Source organism: Leptonychotes weddellii, unplaced genomic scaffold (assembly GCF_054177405.1).
Source record: "Leptonychotes weddellii isolate Sample4059 unplaced genomic scaffold, ASM5417740v2 HiC_scaffold_3054, whole genome shotgun sequence".
Taxonomy (NCBI): Eukaryota; Metazoa; Chordata; class Mammalia; order Carnivora; family Phocidae; genus Leptonychotes; species Leptonychotes weddellii.
Genome location: NW_027901803.1, coordinates 1 through 12,908, shown reverse-complemented (window position 1 = coordinate 12,908; position 12,908 = coordinate 1). Strand labels below are relative to the sequence as shown.

General features: G+C 51.0%; 1 protein-coding gene across 1 annotated transcript; it reads left to right on the top strand.

Annotated features, from left to right (window-relative positions):
- Positions 1-486: 486 nt before the first annotated feature.
- Positions 487-10,836, top strand: LOC145719114 (myosin-13-like; the record flags this gene model as incomplete). The annotated part of the gene is made up of 10 exons (XM_081810623.1): positions 487-822; positions 1,215-1,398; positions 1,787-1,952; positions 2,582-2,706; positions 3,451-3,759; positions 3,840-4,043; positions 6,309-6,425; positions 6,726-6,896; positions 9,267-9,371; positions 9,454-10,836. Coding segments are annotated over 10 exons (1,957 nt in total), but the record flags the coding sequence as incomplete, so codon positions are not given.
- Between the last annotated feature and the right edge of the window lie 2,072 nt (positions 10,837-12,908).

Genomic DNA, 12,908 nt, shown 5'->3' with positions numbered 1-12,908 from the left:
GAGGCCTCTGGGCACATCCTCCCCTGCCCAGGAAGAGGTACCAGAGCCATAGAAACAGAACAACTCACATCAGAGTTCCCCAGAGTGTGGGGACACAGCCCCTGATGACACCAAAGAATACCTTTTTGGGTTTTTTTCACGGTGATAGCTTTCCATAGCATTGCATCACATAGCAAGAAAACGATCCCCTTCTTAATTCTGTTTTGATTCTTCTGCTTACATAAGGGAAAGAGCTCGATTTGGATACCATCTCTCTAGGGCGTGCTCATTTTCCTTATTAAGGCGTAGAGCGAGTGGGCTTCAAGCACAGAGCCACACGGTAAGCACCTGGCTGGAAGGTGATCGATAACATTGCTTTACATTCATTCTTACGGTTCCCTTCTGTTTGTGGCGAATGTTAGTGTTTTTCTATTTAATGTAGTTTAATAGTTTACTTTTATTGAAATACAATAAGGGAGTCCACTTGACAAAAATTAAATAAAACAGGACATACGTGGATGTGGCAAAAGTTTGCAAAGGCAGCTTGGGAACAGCTCACGTTGGGAGATGCCAGTTTAGAGGAAAATACCTTAGCTTGGAAAATGGCCAAACGTCTTTGCAATCTGTCACCACCGTCCTTCCACAGGCCAAGAACGCCCTGGCCCACGCCCTGCAGTCCTCCCGCCACGACTGTGACCTGCTGCGGGAACAGTATGAGGAGGAGCAGGAATCCAAGGCCGAGCTGCAGAGCGCGCTGTCCAAGGCCAACAGCGAGGTGGCCCAGTGGAGGACCAAATACGAGACGGATGCCATCCAGCGCACAGAGGACCTGGAGGAGGCCAAGTATGGGCTCACCAGTGACAGCAAGAGAGGTGACCCCAAGATACTTCACAGTGAAGGGACAGAAAATTCTTCCTGCCTTGAGAGACTCTTTCTTCCAATCCAGGCCCTTGAGTTTTGTTAAGCATTCAGATAGGGCGTCCCTGTCCTTCCCCAGGGACTGTCTTTTCCGCCTGGTTCCCTTGGTGGCTTCTTGGTGACCTGCTTTGCCGCCAAGCACTTTGGGATTCTTCAGATGATACCTAGACCCTGCCCATGCATCCCATTCTATGTCTTGGTCTTACCCAGTCCCAGCCCCAAATAGACTGTTCATCCTCATCTGATCTGACAGTTATTTCTGAAATAGTCCATCTTTACCAAAAACAAAACAAAACAAAAAAATCTGGTTCTCTTAGGAAAAAACTAGCCCAGAGGCTCCAGGAAGCAAAAGAAAACACAGAGGCAGTGAGCTCCAAGTGTGCCTCCTTGGAGAAAACCAAGCAGAGGCTCCAGGGGGAAGTAGATGAGCTGATGCTGGACTTGGAACTCACCAACACGGCCCGCGCCATCCTGGACAGGAAGCAGAGGGACTTTGATAAGGTCTGCCCCCAAAGAGCCACGGCCTCTCACCCTGGGATGTGGGAGAGGCACAGCATTCGGGAGATCCGCCGAGGATCAAGTCATAGTGTGGGCGGCTGGGCTTTGCAATGTCTCTTTGCTTTTGTGACAGTCCCTCCAAAGTGAATTTGTAGTCTAAGCTAATTCAGATTACTCTGAGATCCAAGTACCTTTAAGAAGACAGTGGATGGCCCATAGGAACATCAGAGTCTGGAGCCTGTGATCTAGAATGGGGCCTACCCTGTTTCTTGGGTCCCCGGGATGTAAGGGTAAAACCTTGGTGTTGCTGACGGACAGCCCTTGTTTTCGTGGGCTCTCCCAGGTGCCCTGGTCCTTCCTGCTATTCACGTGTCCCTGTGTCATATCCCAGGTCCTTGCAGAGTGGAAGCAAAAGCTGGATGAGAGTCAGGCTGAGTTGGAAGCTGCTCAGAAAGGATCCAGGTCGCTTAGTACTGAAATCTTCAAGATGCAGAATGCCTATGAGGAGGTGGTGGACCAGCTGGAGACGCTGAGGCGGGAGAATAAAAATCTGCAAGGTGAGCTCTCCCCTCCACCGACCCCAGGTGAGCACCTGTACCCCTTCTTGCCCCCTTCTTCCCACTGCCCCACAGAATCCTCCCATCTGCTCCGTTGACCCTGGAGCTCAGCCCTGCTGATAACACAGACACAGTCATAGTAAAGTGTCATTCTGGAACACGAAGGGCAAAGTGAGTCGCTAAGCTCACCTCTTCTTAGAGAACAGGATCGTCTGTGGATTCTGTCTGTATGTGGCTTTGTGTCCTTGGGCATGTCGCTAAATCCCTTAGGACCTCAGACTCCAGATCTGCAAAATCAGACCAGACCCGATACCCCCTGAAGCCCCTTCCAGTCCCGAAAGGGTATGATTCTATATTCTATGCGTCGTCTCCAGAATTTTCTTCCCCGGCCCTCGCCACACCCGTTTTATATACTTTGTGAAGTTTTAGCGTTCTTGCCACTCCACTCTCTGCATCGTTCAGGTGAGGCAACACACCTGTGTCATGCCGAGACCTCACCCGAAGGGCTCTGCCGTATTCTCTCCTACATAAATGTAAATGAATCACCAGTCCCCCAGTTGCCAGGCAGGATGCCTCTGCTGTCAACTAGAGCCCCATCAAACAAGCTAAATCGAGCCTGTCCTTTGCAGAAGAGATCTCCGACTTAACCGAGCAGATTGCAGAAACTGGCAAGAACCTTCAGGAAGTGGAAAAGACCAAGAAGCAGGTGGAGCAGGAAAAGTCAGACCTCCAGGCTGCCCTAGAAGAGGCGGAGGCAAGTGTCTGGGAAGGTCAGGAGGGCAGGACACCGAAGGAGGGGGGACTAGACCAGACCTTCGGGGCTGCTTCCTGCCAGGAGGTGCCGAGGAGGCTCCATGGGGAAGAACATCCAGCCGTCCTTGGGGAAACAGCTGTGCTGTGCTTCATCTCCTGGGTGTCCTCTAGTTCATCACATTTCCCCTTTGGAAAATAAATAAATGCATTCGTGATGTCCTCGATGTCTTCCTCCTGGGAAGCAAGAAACCAATCAGCAGGCATCCTGAGAGCTGGCTCAGAATTCCTCGGCCCTAACAGAGTCAGACGCCAGATGGTCTATGGCCACTGGGATTTCTGTAAAGTCAAAATAAGCCCAGTGTCCTGTGTGTGGCCAGCACAGGGCGGATGGTAGAGCTGTTTCTAGGGAAATTTGCATAATGCAGGATAAGGGGAGAGCGATTACCCTGTCATTTCAGGCAATAGGGTGGCTCCTGAGTCATGGTCCCTGTTAAAATAGACACACCCAATAAAGGTTTTACTAATTCAAAAAGGTGCTCTGTCCCTCTCCAGACATAAAATTGTTAATAACAGATACAAAGCTTTAGTCCCAGGTTCATTACTGGGAGGGACATTTGGGGGTCACATTATTTGACCTCTACTCATCTGTAGAATGGGTAGAATAATACTCATTTGATCGTAACAGCAAAGAAAATACCCGTTCAGGAAGGGGGGCTGCCCATGATCCCCCCTCTGCTTTGATCAGGGTTCCTTGGAACGTGAAGAGAGCAAGATCTTGCACGTCCAGCTGGAGTTGAGCCAGGTGAAATCCGAGCTTGACCGCAGGGTCACTGAGAAGGATGAAGAAATCAATCAGCTGAAAAGAAATAGCCAGCGGGCAACAGAGGCCATGCAGAGCATGCTGGATGCTGAGATCCGGAGCCGGAAGGATGCCCTGAGGCTGAAGAAGAAGATAGAGGGAGACCTCAAGGAGATGGAGATCCAGCTGGGCCATTCCAGCTGCCAGGTGGCGGAGACCCAGAAACACCTGCGCACCGTGCAGGGCCAGCTCAAGGTGAGCGCGCAGGCTTTGGTGGACCTGGCTGGCGCTCAGCCTGTCCCAGGCTCTGGCCTCACATCTGGCTTTCCCTGCAGGACTCCCAGCTGCACCTGGATGACGCCCTGAGGAGCAACGAGGACCTCAAGGAGCAGCTAGCCATCGTGGAGCGCAGGAATGGGCTCTTGCTGGAGGAGTTGGAGGAGATGAAGGTGGCCTTGGAGCAGACGGAGCGGACCCGCAGGCTGTCGGAGCAGGAACTGTTGGACGCCAGCGACCACGAGCAGTTCCTCCACGCCCAGGTGCATCCCTCCTCCCTCCACTCGGGGCCCACCCTGGGGGCAGGCAGGACCCACACGGCAGAAGGGAGCACCCATCCTTCCTCCCAGACTGTTGCATTAAGCTTAGCTCTTGCAGGGAGGCTGGCTAGCACAGTAGAGCACGGGACTCTCAGTCTCAGGGTTGGGAGTTCGAGCCCCACTTGGGGTGTAGCGATGACTTAAAATCTTTAAAAAAAAAAAAAAAGCTTAGTTCTTGGAATAACGATGCTCCAGATGGACAGATTTCTGAGCTTTCTTTAATCTGAAGATAAAAGGTTGTGCATGTTGTGGGAACATCAGAGAAAGGAAGGATGAATTATTGCATCAAGGTGCTGGAGAAGGCTTCACAGAGGAAGCAACATCTAAGCTACAATCATAGAAAATTAGAATTGTCTTTCAAAATAATTATTTTTATTACCTTTATGAAAGTTTTTGTTTGTTTTTTAAGGAGATAGAAGTTTATTGAATACACCACAAGGGAGCAGTGAGCAGGACAACAGAAGACAGGCTGTCTGCCACCTTTATAAAAGTTTTATAAAAACAATTCTTTTTTTTTTTAAGATTTTTTATTTATTTATTTGACAGAGAGAGCGAGAGCAGGAGCACAAGCAGGGGGAGTGTGAGAGGGAGAAGCAGGCTTCCCTTGGAGCAGGGAGCCCAATGTGGGGCTCAATCCGAGGACCCTGGGATCATGACCTGAGTGGAAGGCAGACGCTTAACCATCTGAGCCACCCAGGTGCCCCTATAAAAACAATTCTTTGTTACAAAATATAGAGCATACAAGCAAACAAATAGAAGAAAAATACCAGCCACAGTGTTACCACTTTGAGATCTTTCATTCCAAGCTGTCGAGGTCTACCATTATCATACTTTTATAGAAATGTGATCAATGTTTTTGCAACTTATTTTCATTTTAACAACACGTCATGTACATATTTCCACACCTTTAAATAATCTTCTATGACTATTTTTTTTAAAAGATTTATTTATTTATTTGAAAGAGAGAACACACGCTTGCACTGTGGGGGAAGGGACAGAGAGAAATCTTCAAGTGGACTCCCTGCCGAGGGAGGACCCCCCCCTGCCCAGGGAGGACCCCCCTGCCCCGTGCAGGTCTCGATCTCATGACCCTGAGATCATGACCTGAGCTGAAACCAAGAGTCAGACGCTTAACCAAATGAGCCACCCAGGCGCCCCCCACCATGACTATTTTCAGTGGCAGAAAAGTGGTCTGTTACAGCAGGGTGATATGGCACTTTTATTTAATCGATCCTCCACGGCTGGATGTTTTTAATTATTCCCAATAAAATTTTTACCATTAGAAAATTTTCTTTGATGAACTTAGTTATAATTAAATTTTCACATTTTCCCATTATTCTTATTTCCTTAATATTCCCAGAAGTAAATAGATTGCTGGAAGCAGAATTTCATGGTCCAAACAATAAAGACATTTGCAACATATTGTAAATCAGCCTTCACAAGGTGGTCTCCATTTTTATTCTCATTGGGAAAATATGTAAGTGCTCTTGCCTCTAAATTCTCAAAGACCCCAGTTACACATCTTTTAATCCTCACCAACTTTATGGTTGGAAAACACCTCACCTTTATAATTTTGATTTTCTTGGGGTGCCTGGCTGGCTCAGTGGGTAGAGCATCCAATTCAACTCTTGATCTCAGGGTCATGAGTTCAAGCCCCATGTTGGGCGTGGAGCCTACTTAAAAAAATAAAATACAACAAAGTTTTGATTACTAATGAGTAATTATTTCTTCTGGTGTGTTCCACCTATCTGTACTTTGTGCCCTGTTTTCTTGCATGATTTGCCTTTTTTAGATGTTAAGAAAAAGAATGTTTTTTCCAGCAACATACACTGCGAGTGTTTTGCACTTTTTCACAACCCTTATAATTCTATTTATGGTGTGTTTTGACCATTGGAACTATTTCTCATTTTATATACTTATGTCTACCTATCCTTTGCTTGCTCTGACACCTTTTACTGAGTAATCTCTTCTTCCTCAAATATATGAAAATCTACCATTATCAGTTACTCACTTAACTGATGTGCAGTTCTTGGGTCTGTTTGAGGACCTTCTGTTTGGTCAAGAATGAAACAGTATCTAGCAAATCCCCAGGTGAAAAATAAGAAACATAATCGTGATTGATTTCCTTCTGCATGCAACTTTCTCCCCCTCGATTGTTCCAAGCGTCCAAAGATAACCTACACCTCTGGCATCTAATTTTTCCTATAGAACACAAGCCTGATAAATACCAAGAAAAAATTGGAAGCGGACATAGCCCAGTGCCAGGCAGAGGTGGAGAACTCCATCCAGGAGTCCAGAAACGCGGAGGAGAAGGCCATCACAGATGTGAGTTCTGTTCCTTCTTTTCAGAGCCAGTGTTTGGAGATAGGGAAGGGGCTTCTAGGTGGGGACAAGGCAAGTAGGCTTTGTCTCCTGCTGACCTACAGTCGGTCGTGCTGGCTTCCTAGGGAGAGGGAGGTAGATGAAGCCTCAGCCAAAACCGACAGGGGAGGAGATGCATCACCAGTCATGGTGGAACGAGGGAGGCAGGATCAGCATGCACAGCACTGATTTTGACAGCATCCTCTGTATACTCCCGGTCGGGATGCCAGGTGGCCCACTATTACTTTCTATGAACTTCATCAGGCAGCCATGATGGCCGAGGAGCTGAAGAAGGAGCAGGACACCAGCGCCCACCTGGAGCGCATGAAGAAGAACCTGGAGCAGACGGTGAAGGACCTGCAGCACCGTCTGGATGAGGCTGAGCAGCTGGCCCTGAAGGGTGGGAAGAAGCAGATTCAGAAACTGGAGAACCGGGTAGGGTGGCTCGAGAAGATGCTGGCTCTCAAAGTGATACCCGGTTCAGCCATCCAGGGCAGGGCCACAGTCCAGAAACAAGGTTGCAGGAAAGTGGGCATGGATGGAGTGCATGCAAGTTTGGTCTGAGGACTACTTGCAGAGCTCTCTGTGAGCCAATATGCCCACCTGTTTCTCCTTCACTGGTTCCTACACCCCAACACACACACACACACACACACACACACACGCTTTACAACACTCATGCCTCAGGAGCTGCAGAATGAAGACACTCGCAAATGTTCACATCCTGTTTTTATAGGAATTTAGTTCCTTGTAAGTGAAGGGAAATGTAATTTACATTCATAACATTACATAGTTGGTGTAAGTTACATTTTGGACCAGCCTCCACTCTGGTGAACAATGGCCCATCCTACCTAAAGTCTAGAGTCTCTCCTCACCTCCCACCCCCGGCTCCCATTCGTCTCAGATTTCTCAGTCTCTGAACACAGTCGGGCCATAATGCTGGTAAGCTGCTCGCTCACTCCGTCCTACACGGCAGGTGACCAGCGCTTCCTCTGGGCCAAAGCCCCAGGAAAATGCTACCCCCTGCGCAGAGGCAATCCTGCTTTTTCTGTATCTGGGAGCTTATTTATATTTGCTTTTGTTTCTTTGCTAATGGATCCCTTTGTTGCTTGAACCCTTTGCTTTTCCCTTTAGACCCGTGATGGTTTATTTCATTTGTTTTGCAAATGGACTCCATTACCAGTTGATGTTCTGGAAAAGGGCTGTGAGGGGGAGCTTGTTAGAACGTCTTTGTTGTCCCGGGAGGGAGGAAATGGTGGAGTGGGAGAAGGGGGTGAGGGGCAGGCAAAGAGAAGGGGGTGACCTCTCCCAGCAGGGAGGCACCCCACATGCACTCAGGCTTCAGGCCAGCCTCCCAAGGATGTGGTCACCAGCACATGTACACCATGAATGGGAACGAATTTTTTTTCCCCCGCGAAAAACAACAAGGCTATAGGCACGTAACAAAAGTCAACACCGGGGAAGTCACAGCTTCTTCCCCCCAAATTCTTTAAATGCCTACTTTTATTCTTCCCAGTCATCCTCTATTGCAGGAGTTTAAGCCTGTCCTCACGGATCCCTACACTGAGGGAGGGATTAGAGCCCACGCCTCCCTCCGTGATTCTTTGATTCCTGGGCCAGCCAGGCCCCCTCATCACATGGGGGGCACTTCGACTGGCCTCCAGGCCCAGCTGCCCCATTATCTTTAGTTCCACGAACCCCACAGAGGCCACAAGAGCATTGGTAAACAGCTTCCCAGGGCTTGTGGGGTGGCGGGGAGTTGGGGCGGGGCGGTGAGGATCACTTTTGGAACAGCACCCAGCGTTAACCTGGGCCACTGGCGGATTCCAAGGCTGATTTGTTGAGTCCACAAGCCCAGAGCTGCCCGTGTCTGTGGCCGATGGGATTCCCCGTGGCTGGCCGCCACCCTCACATCTTGGCTCTCTCTGAACTGTGGTATTGGGGCCACAGTTAGTGACCTATGTCCTCGGTGGATGTCCTGTCCCCTCAAGACTTCAGGAAAGCCAGAAGCAGCTGTGAAATGAACACCACCGGCGGGGTGCTTTATCATTTAAGACATATTTGCACAGGCTTTAATTTGACCCCCACGTTCGAGGCAGGTAGAGCAGGAATTCCAGTCTCCACCCTAAACACATAGAAACTCGCCATGGGTGTGCTTTGAATCAGTCAGCTCGCCCCGGGGCTTGAACACACCTTGACCATTCGTGGCCCAGGCTCTCTCCCTGACCCCCTGCGGCCTCATTTGACCAGGAATCAGGCCTCCTGAAACTCTCACACAGACTTCACCTGCAGGGATGAGTCGGAGCTGAAGCCCAGGCCTTGCCAAGCGGCTGACCCCAGAGTTAGAGGCGTCCGAGCCCGAGCCTGGCCTGGTGGCCCCGCTGTGGGCACCAAGGGCTGCATCTTGTTCTCATTTGCACGAGGCCACCGCACCAACAGTGGTGGCCCTGTGATCACAAGTGGTTCCTGGGGCGCCTGGGTGGCTCAGTTGGTTAAGCGACTGCCTTCGGCTCAGGTCATGATCCTGGAGTCCCGGGATCGAGTCCCACATCGGGCTCCCTGCTCGGCAGGGAGTCTGCTTCTCCCTCTGACCCTCCTCCCTCTCATGCTCTCTGTCTCTCATTCTCTCTCTCTCAAATAAAAAACAAAAAAAAAACAAGTGGTTCCTGAACCATAGAAGGAGACATTTTTACAAACTATAATAAGGGGATCCCGAGTTCATGCTAAGATGACCGACCAACGAGTCCGCGGGAGAAACCTGGCCACTCTGACCTGGACGCTGGGCTCTCTCCCCCCAAAACCCAGGTGCAGGAGTTGGAAAGCGAGCTGGATGCTGAGCAGAAGAGGGGGGCCGAGGCTCTGAAGGGGGCCCACAAATATGAACGCAAAGTCAAGGAGCTGACGTACCAGGTAGGCATCTTCAAAGCCTCAGTGAGCGCTGGGTTGCTCCAACCCCAGCAGAAGCTTCAGTGGCACGGTGCTATGTTTGCAGGCTGAGGAGGATCGCAAGAACATCCTCAGGCTCCAGGACCTGGTGGACAAGCTGCAGTCCGAAGTGAAGGCTTACAGGAGGCAGGCTGAGGAGGCTGTGAGTAGGGGGTGGTCCCCGGAAGCCCACGCCCAGGGACCCCCAGCCCTCAGCAGGAGTCTGTCCCGTCACAGGCCCAGGTTTTCATTTGCAGGCTACAAAGTCATGGACGCCTGCCCTCCTCCCTCCCCTGCTCTGTGTTAAACAAGCCTGCCCACCCCCCAACTGCACTTCCTTGGTGCCTTCTGCTTCACCTCATGTGGCTGGCCCCCTCACTTTATCCCCCGCCCCCAGAACATTCTAGCCCACCCTGTGAGCCCCACCTCACCCTGATGCCCCAGCCAGCTCAGCCCACCCCACCAGCCCTCCCTGCGCCGGCAACCTGGCCTTAGACGACGCCCCGTCCTGGTTCACAGCATCCCACCTTGCCCTGTCCCTTGTCCCCATGGCCTCCTCCTTCCCACTCTCCCTAACCGCCTCCCTCCCATCCATTCTTCCTGACCTGCCCTTGATCAAATAGACCTCAGGGATATTATTACTAGCGGGAAGCTGGGCTGGGGCGGCAAGGGGTGGGGAGGACTTCTTCTGTTTCAGAAAAGAAATAGTTTGGGAAACTCTAGGTTAAACCAAGTTGAGTGGTAGCTTTCGAGGATTTCTCAGATTTTGTCAGTGACGTGTAATGAATGCACTCTTCAAAGTGGACGAGCCATTCCAGAATGCAGCTTTCCCCCCCACACACAAACCAGAGTGGAACTTGGAGCCTTTTTATTGTATGCAGATCAGCCCACAGGACTGGTGTTCTGAGGAACAAAATTTGGGGGACTTTGCAGATGATAAATGACTGAGCATATGGCTTCTCTCCTTGTCTTGTTTCCCTCCCTGCTCAGGGGCTGGTGGTTCCGCCTTGACCACAGGGAAGCAGATCTGAGCTGGTTAATTGGAGGGGGAGGGATCTGTGCCCATTGGATGAGCAAGGTCACAGCAGGACTGCCTGGGAGGGAGGGTGCCCAGGAGGCCACCTTCTTCAAGAACCTTCGGATTGCCCTCAGTAGACGTAGACCGTGGCCTGGCCACCAGGCAGACAATCCCAGGGCAAGGGGGATTGGGCCACTGGCCTCTGACCCTCCAGGTGCCTTGGGAGGACTGAGGACTTGGGTCCCAGCCAAAGAGCCCCAGCAGGGGGGCTTCCTCAGGCTCTTGCCCCTCCATCTCCCATTCAGGAAGAGCAGGCCAACATGCAGCTGTCCAAGTGCTGGAGGGTCCAGCACGAGCTGGAGGAGGCAGAGGAGAGAGCGGACATTGCTGAGTCCCAGGTCAACAAGCTGCGGGCCAAGAGCCGAGATGTGGGGGGCCAGGTGAGAGCAGACAGCTTCCCCAGAGCACCCAGGGGGAGCGTGGAGGGTGTCTCTTGGTGCCTCTTTCCTGCTGCTGGCCATGCACTCACAGACGCCACCCCTTCAGCCAGGCCCCTACTGGTTCCAGAATCATGGGGCAATGAGCAGCAGGGGACAGGGGGCCACACGCCTTGTCACCCCCATCCCTCCCTGTCCTAAGTGGTGCTGCCCAGGAAGCCCCTGTTTTTCGGGGGACTCGTCCCTCTCCAGGGGCCCCACAGCTTTGTTTTTACAATGTGCAAGGGCAGACAATGCCATCCCTCAATATTTTTTCTGGAAGTTAGCCTTTCCAAGCTCTCCACGTGAAAGCAGTACTTAGCCTTGCCTTGGGTTTGACTCATTTCCCAATTGCTTTTCTGCCACAGAAGCTGGAAGAATGAGGCCTTCCTGATGCCCGTTGCCATGCGACACGCCGGTAGAGGGGAGGGAGGATGTTGGGAGAAATAAAGTCTCCTCACTCCTCGTCTCTCTGGCTCTGCGTGTTCATAATCACCGTCCATCCTGCTTGCTCAGGGTACTTGGAGAGGCTTGCCCTATCTGCTATACATATAAAGAAATAAGGGATGTGAGAGTGGGCCCTCTGGCTCCAAGCAGGAAAGGTGGAGAGCCAACTCACCCCCAAGTAAATCACTGGCTTCCTTCGCACTCAAGTCAAGTCCCTTGCAGATAATTAGAGCACGTTTTCCTCCTCGGAACGTGGAATTGTTTCAAATTCACTTCCCCGGTTTCTCTCTCAACTTTCAGACAGGGAAACTGGGCCCAAGTAGATTAAGCCCTCTGACTGCAGTTACCCGAGGTAGGGTGGAGACGAGACGCCCAGGGTCCCAGACTCCCAGGGAGTGCTTTCTGCTAAGAAGTTCTGCTTTTCCATCCCTTCCTTCTTAGGGGCTGTGTTTTCATCCACTGCTCCCCATGACATCTGAGCAGGGAGTAGGTGTGCCCCAACTCATTCCCTCCTGGGAAACACTGGGTAGGGGCTTGCCTGCTTTCTCCTTCCAGCTGTGTTCACTGCCCTCCACCGGCACAGATCCCTCCCACGGTGCCCAGAGCCAAAATGTGAAGGGAGCAGGTGGGCCCCGAGAGCCATTCACTTCCAGAATCCAGGCTGAGGCTGGCCCAGGTGCCAAGAGAGAAGCCCCTGCTGGTTTGGGGGCTCACTCCTGGATCCTCATCAGATTGTGTTGATTTGCTTACACGGAAGGGATAAGGATGTAGTGGAATGGGATAAGGACAGGATTAGGAGCTGAGACTAAATTTGAGCCTCGGCCTGATCACTTCATAGCTGTAAATGCCTGGCCTTGGGTTGGCTTTGGGTTGGCCACACATTCTCTGAACCTGACTTGCCTCAGTGGTCATGCTGACTGAGGGCATGTGCTTGGGTTCTGACAAACCTAGATGGAATCCCAGTGCTGTCACATGCCAACTGCGTGGCCTTGGGCAAGTCAGTCTTCTCTCTGAGCCCCATTTTCCTTATTCTGTAGGGTGGAGATAATAAAAATCATAGCTTCACCGGGACGGGTGAGGGGCTGGGGTGGTGACAAGGGGTGTAAGGTTTCTTTTTGGGATAATGAAATGTTCTAAAATTGATTATGGAGATGGATGTGTAGCTGTGAATATACTGAAAGCCATTGAATTGTGAAAGCCATTGAAATGTGAATTATATCTCAATAAAACCAAAACTGGCTTACTCTGTACCAGGCACCAAGATAAGTACACTATCCTCTAACATCTTGGATCATCCCTTCTCTTTATCTTTCTAGATCCAATCCTCCTTTCCATCTCATCACGAGCCCACCCCACATACTTACAACACAGTGGGGTTGGAAGCTGAAGGCAGGTGGCAGCATTGATGGTGGCAGGAAATAATTCTGAGGTCAGGTGACCTCATATGTCTGACATTACCATCATTGTCATCATCACCATCATCATCATCACCATCATCACCATCACCACCATCATCATCACCATCATCAACCACCATCATCACCATCATCACCATCATCATCATCACCATCACCATCATCA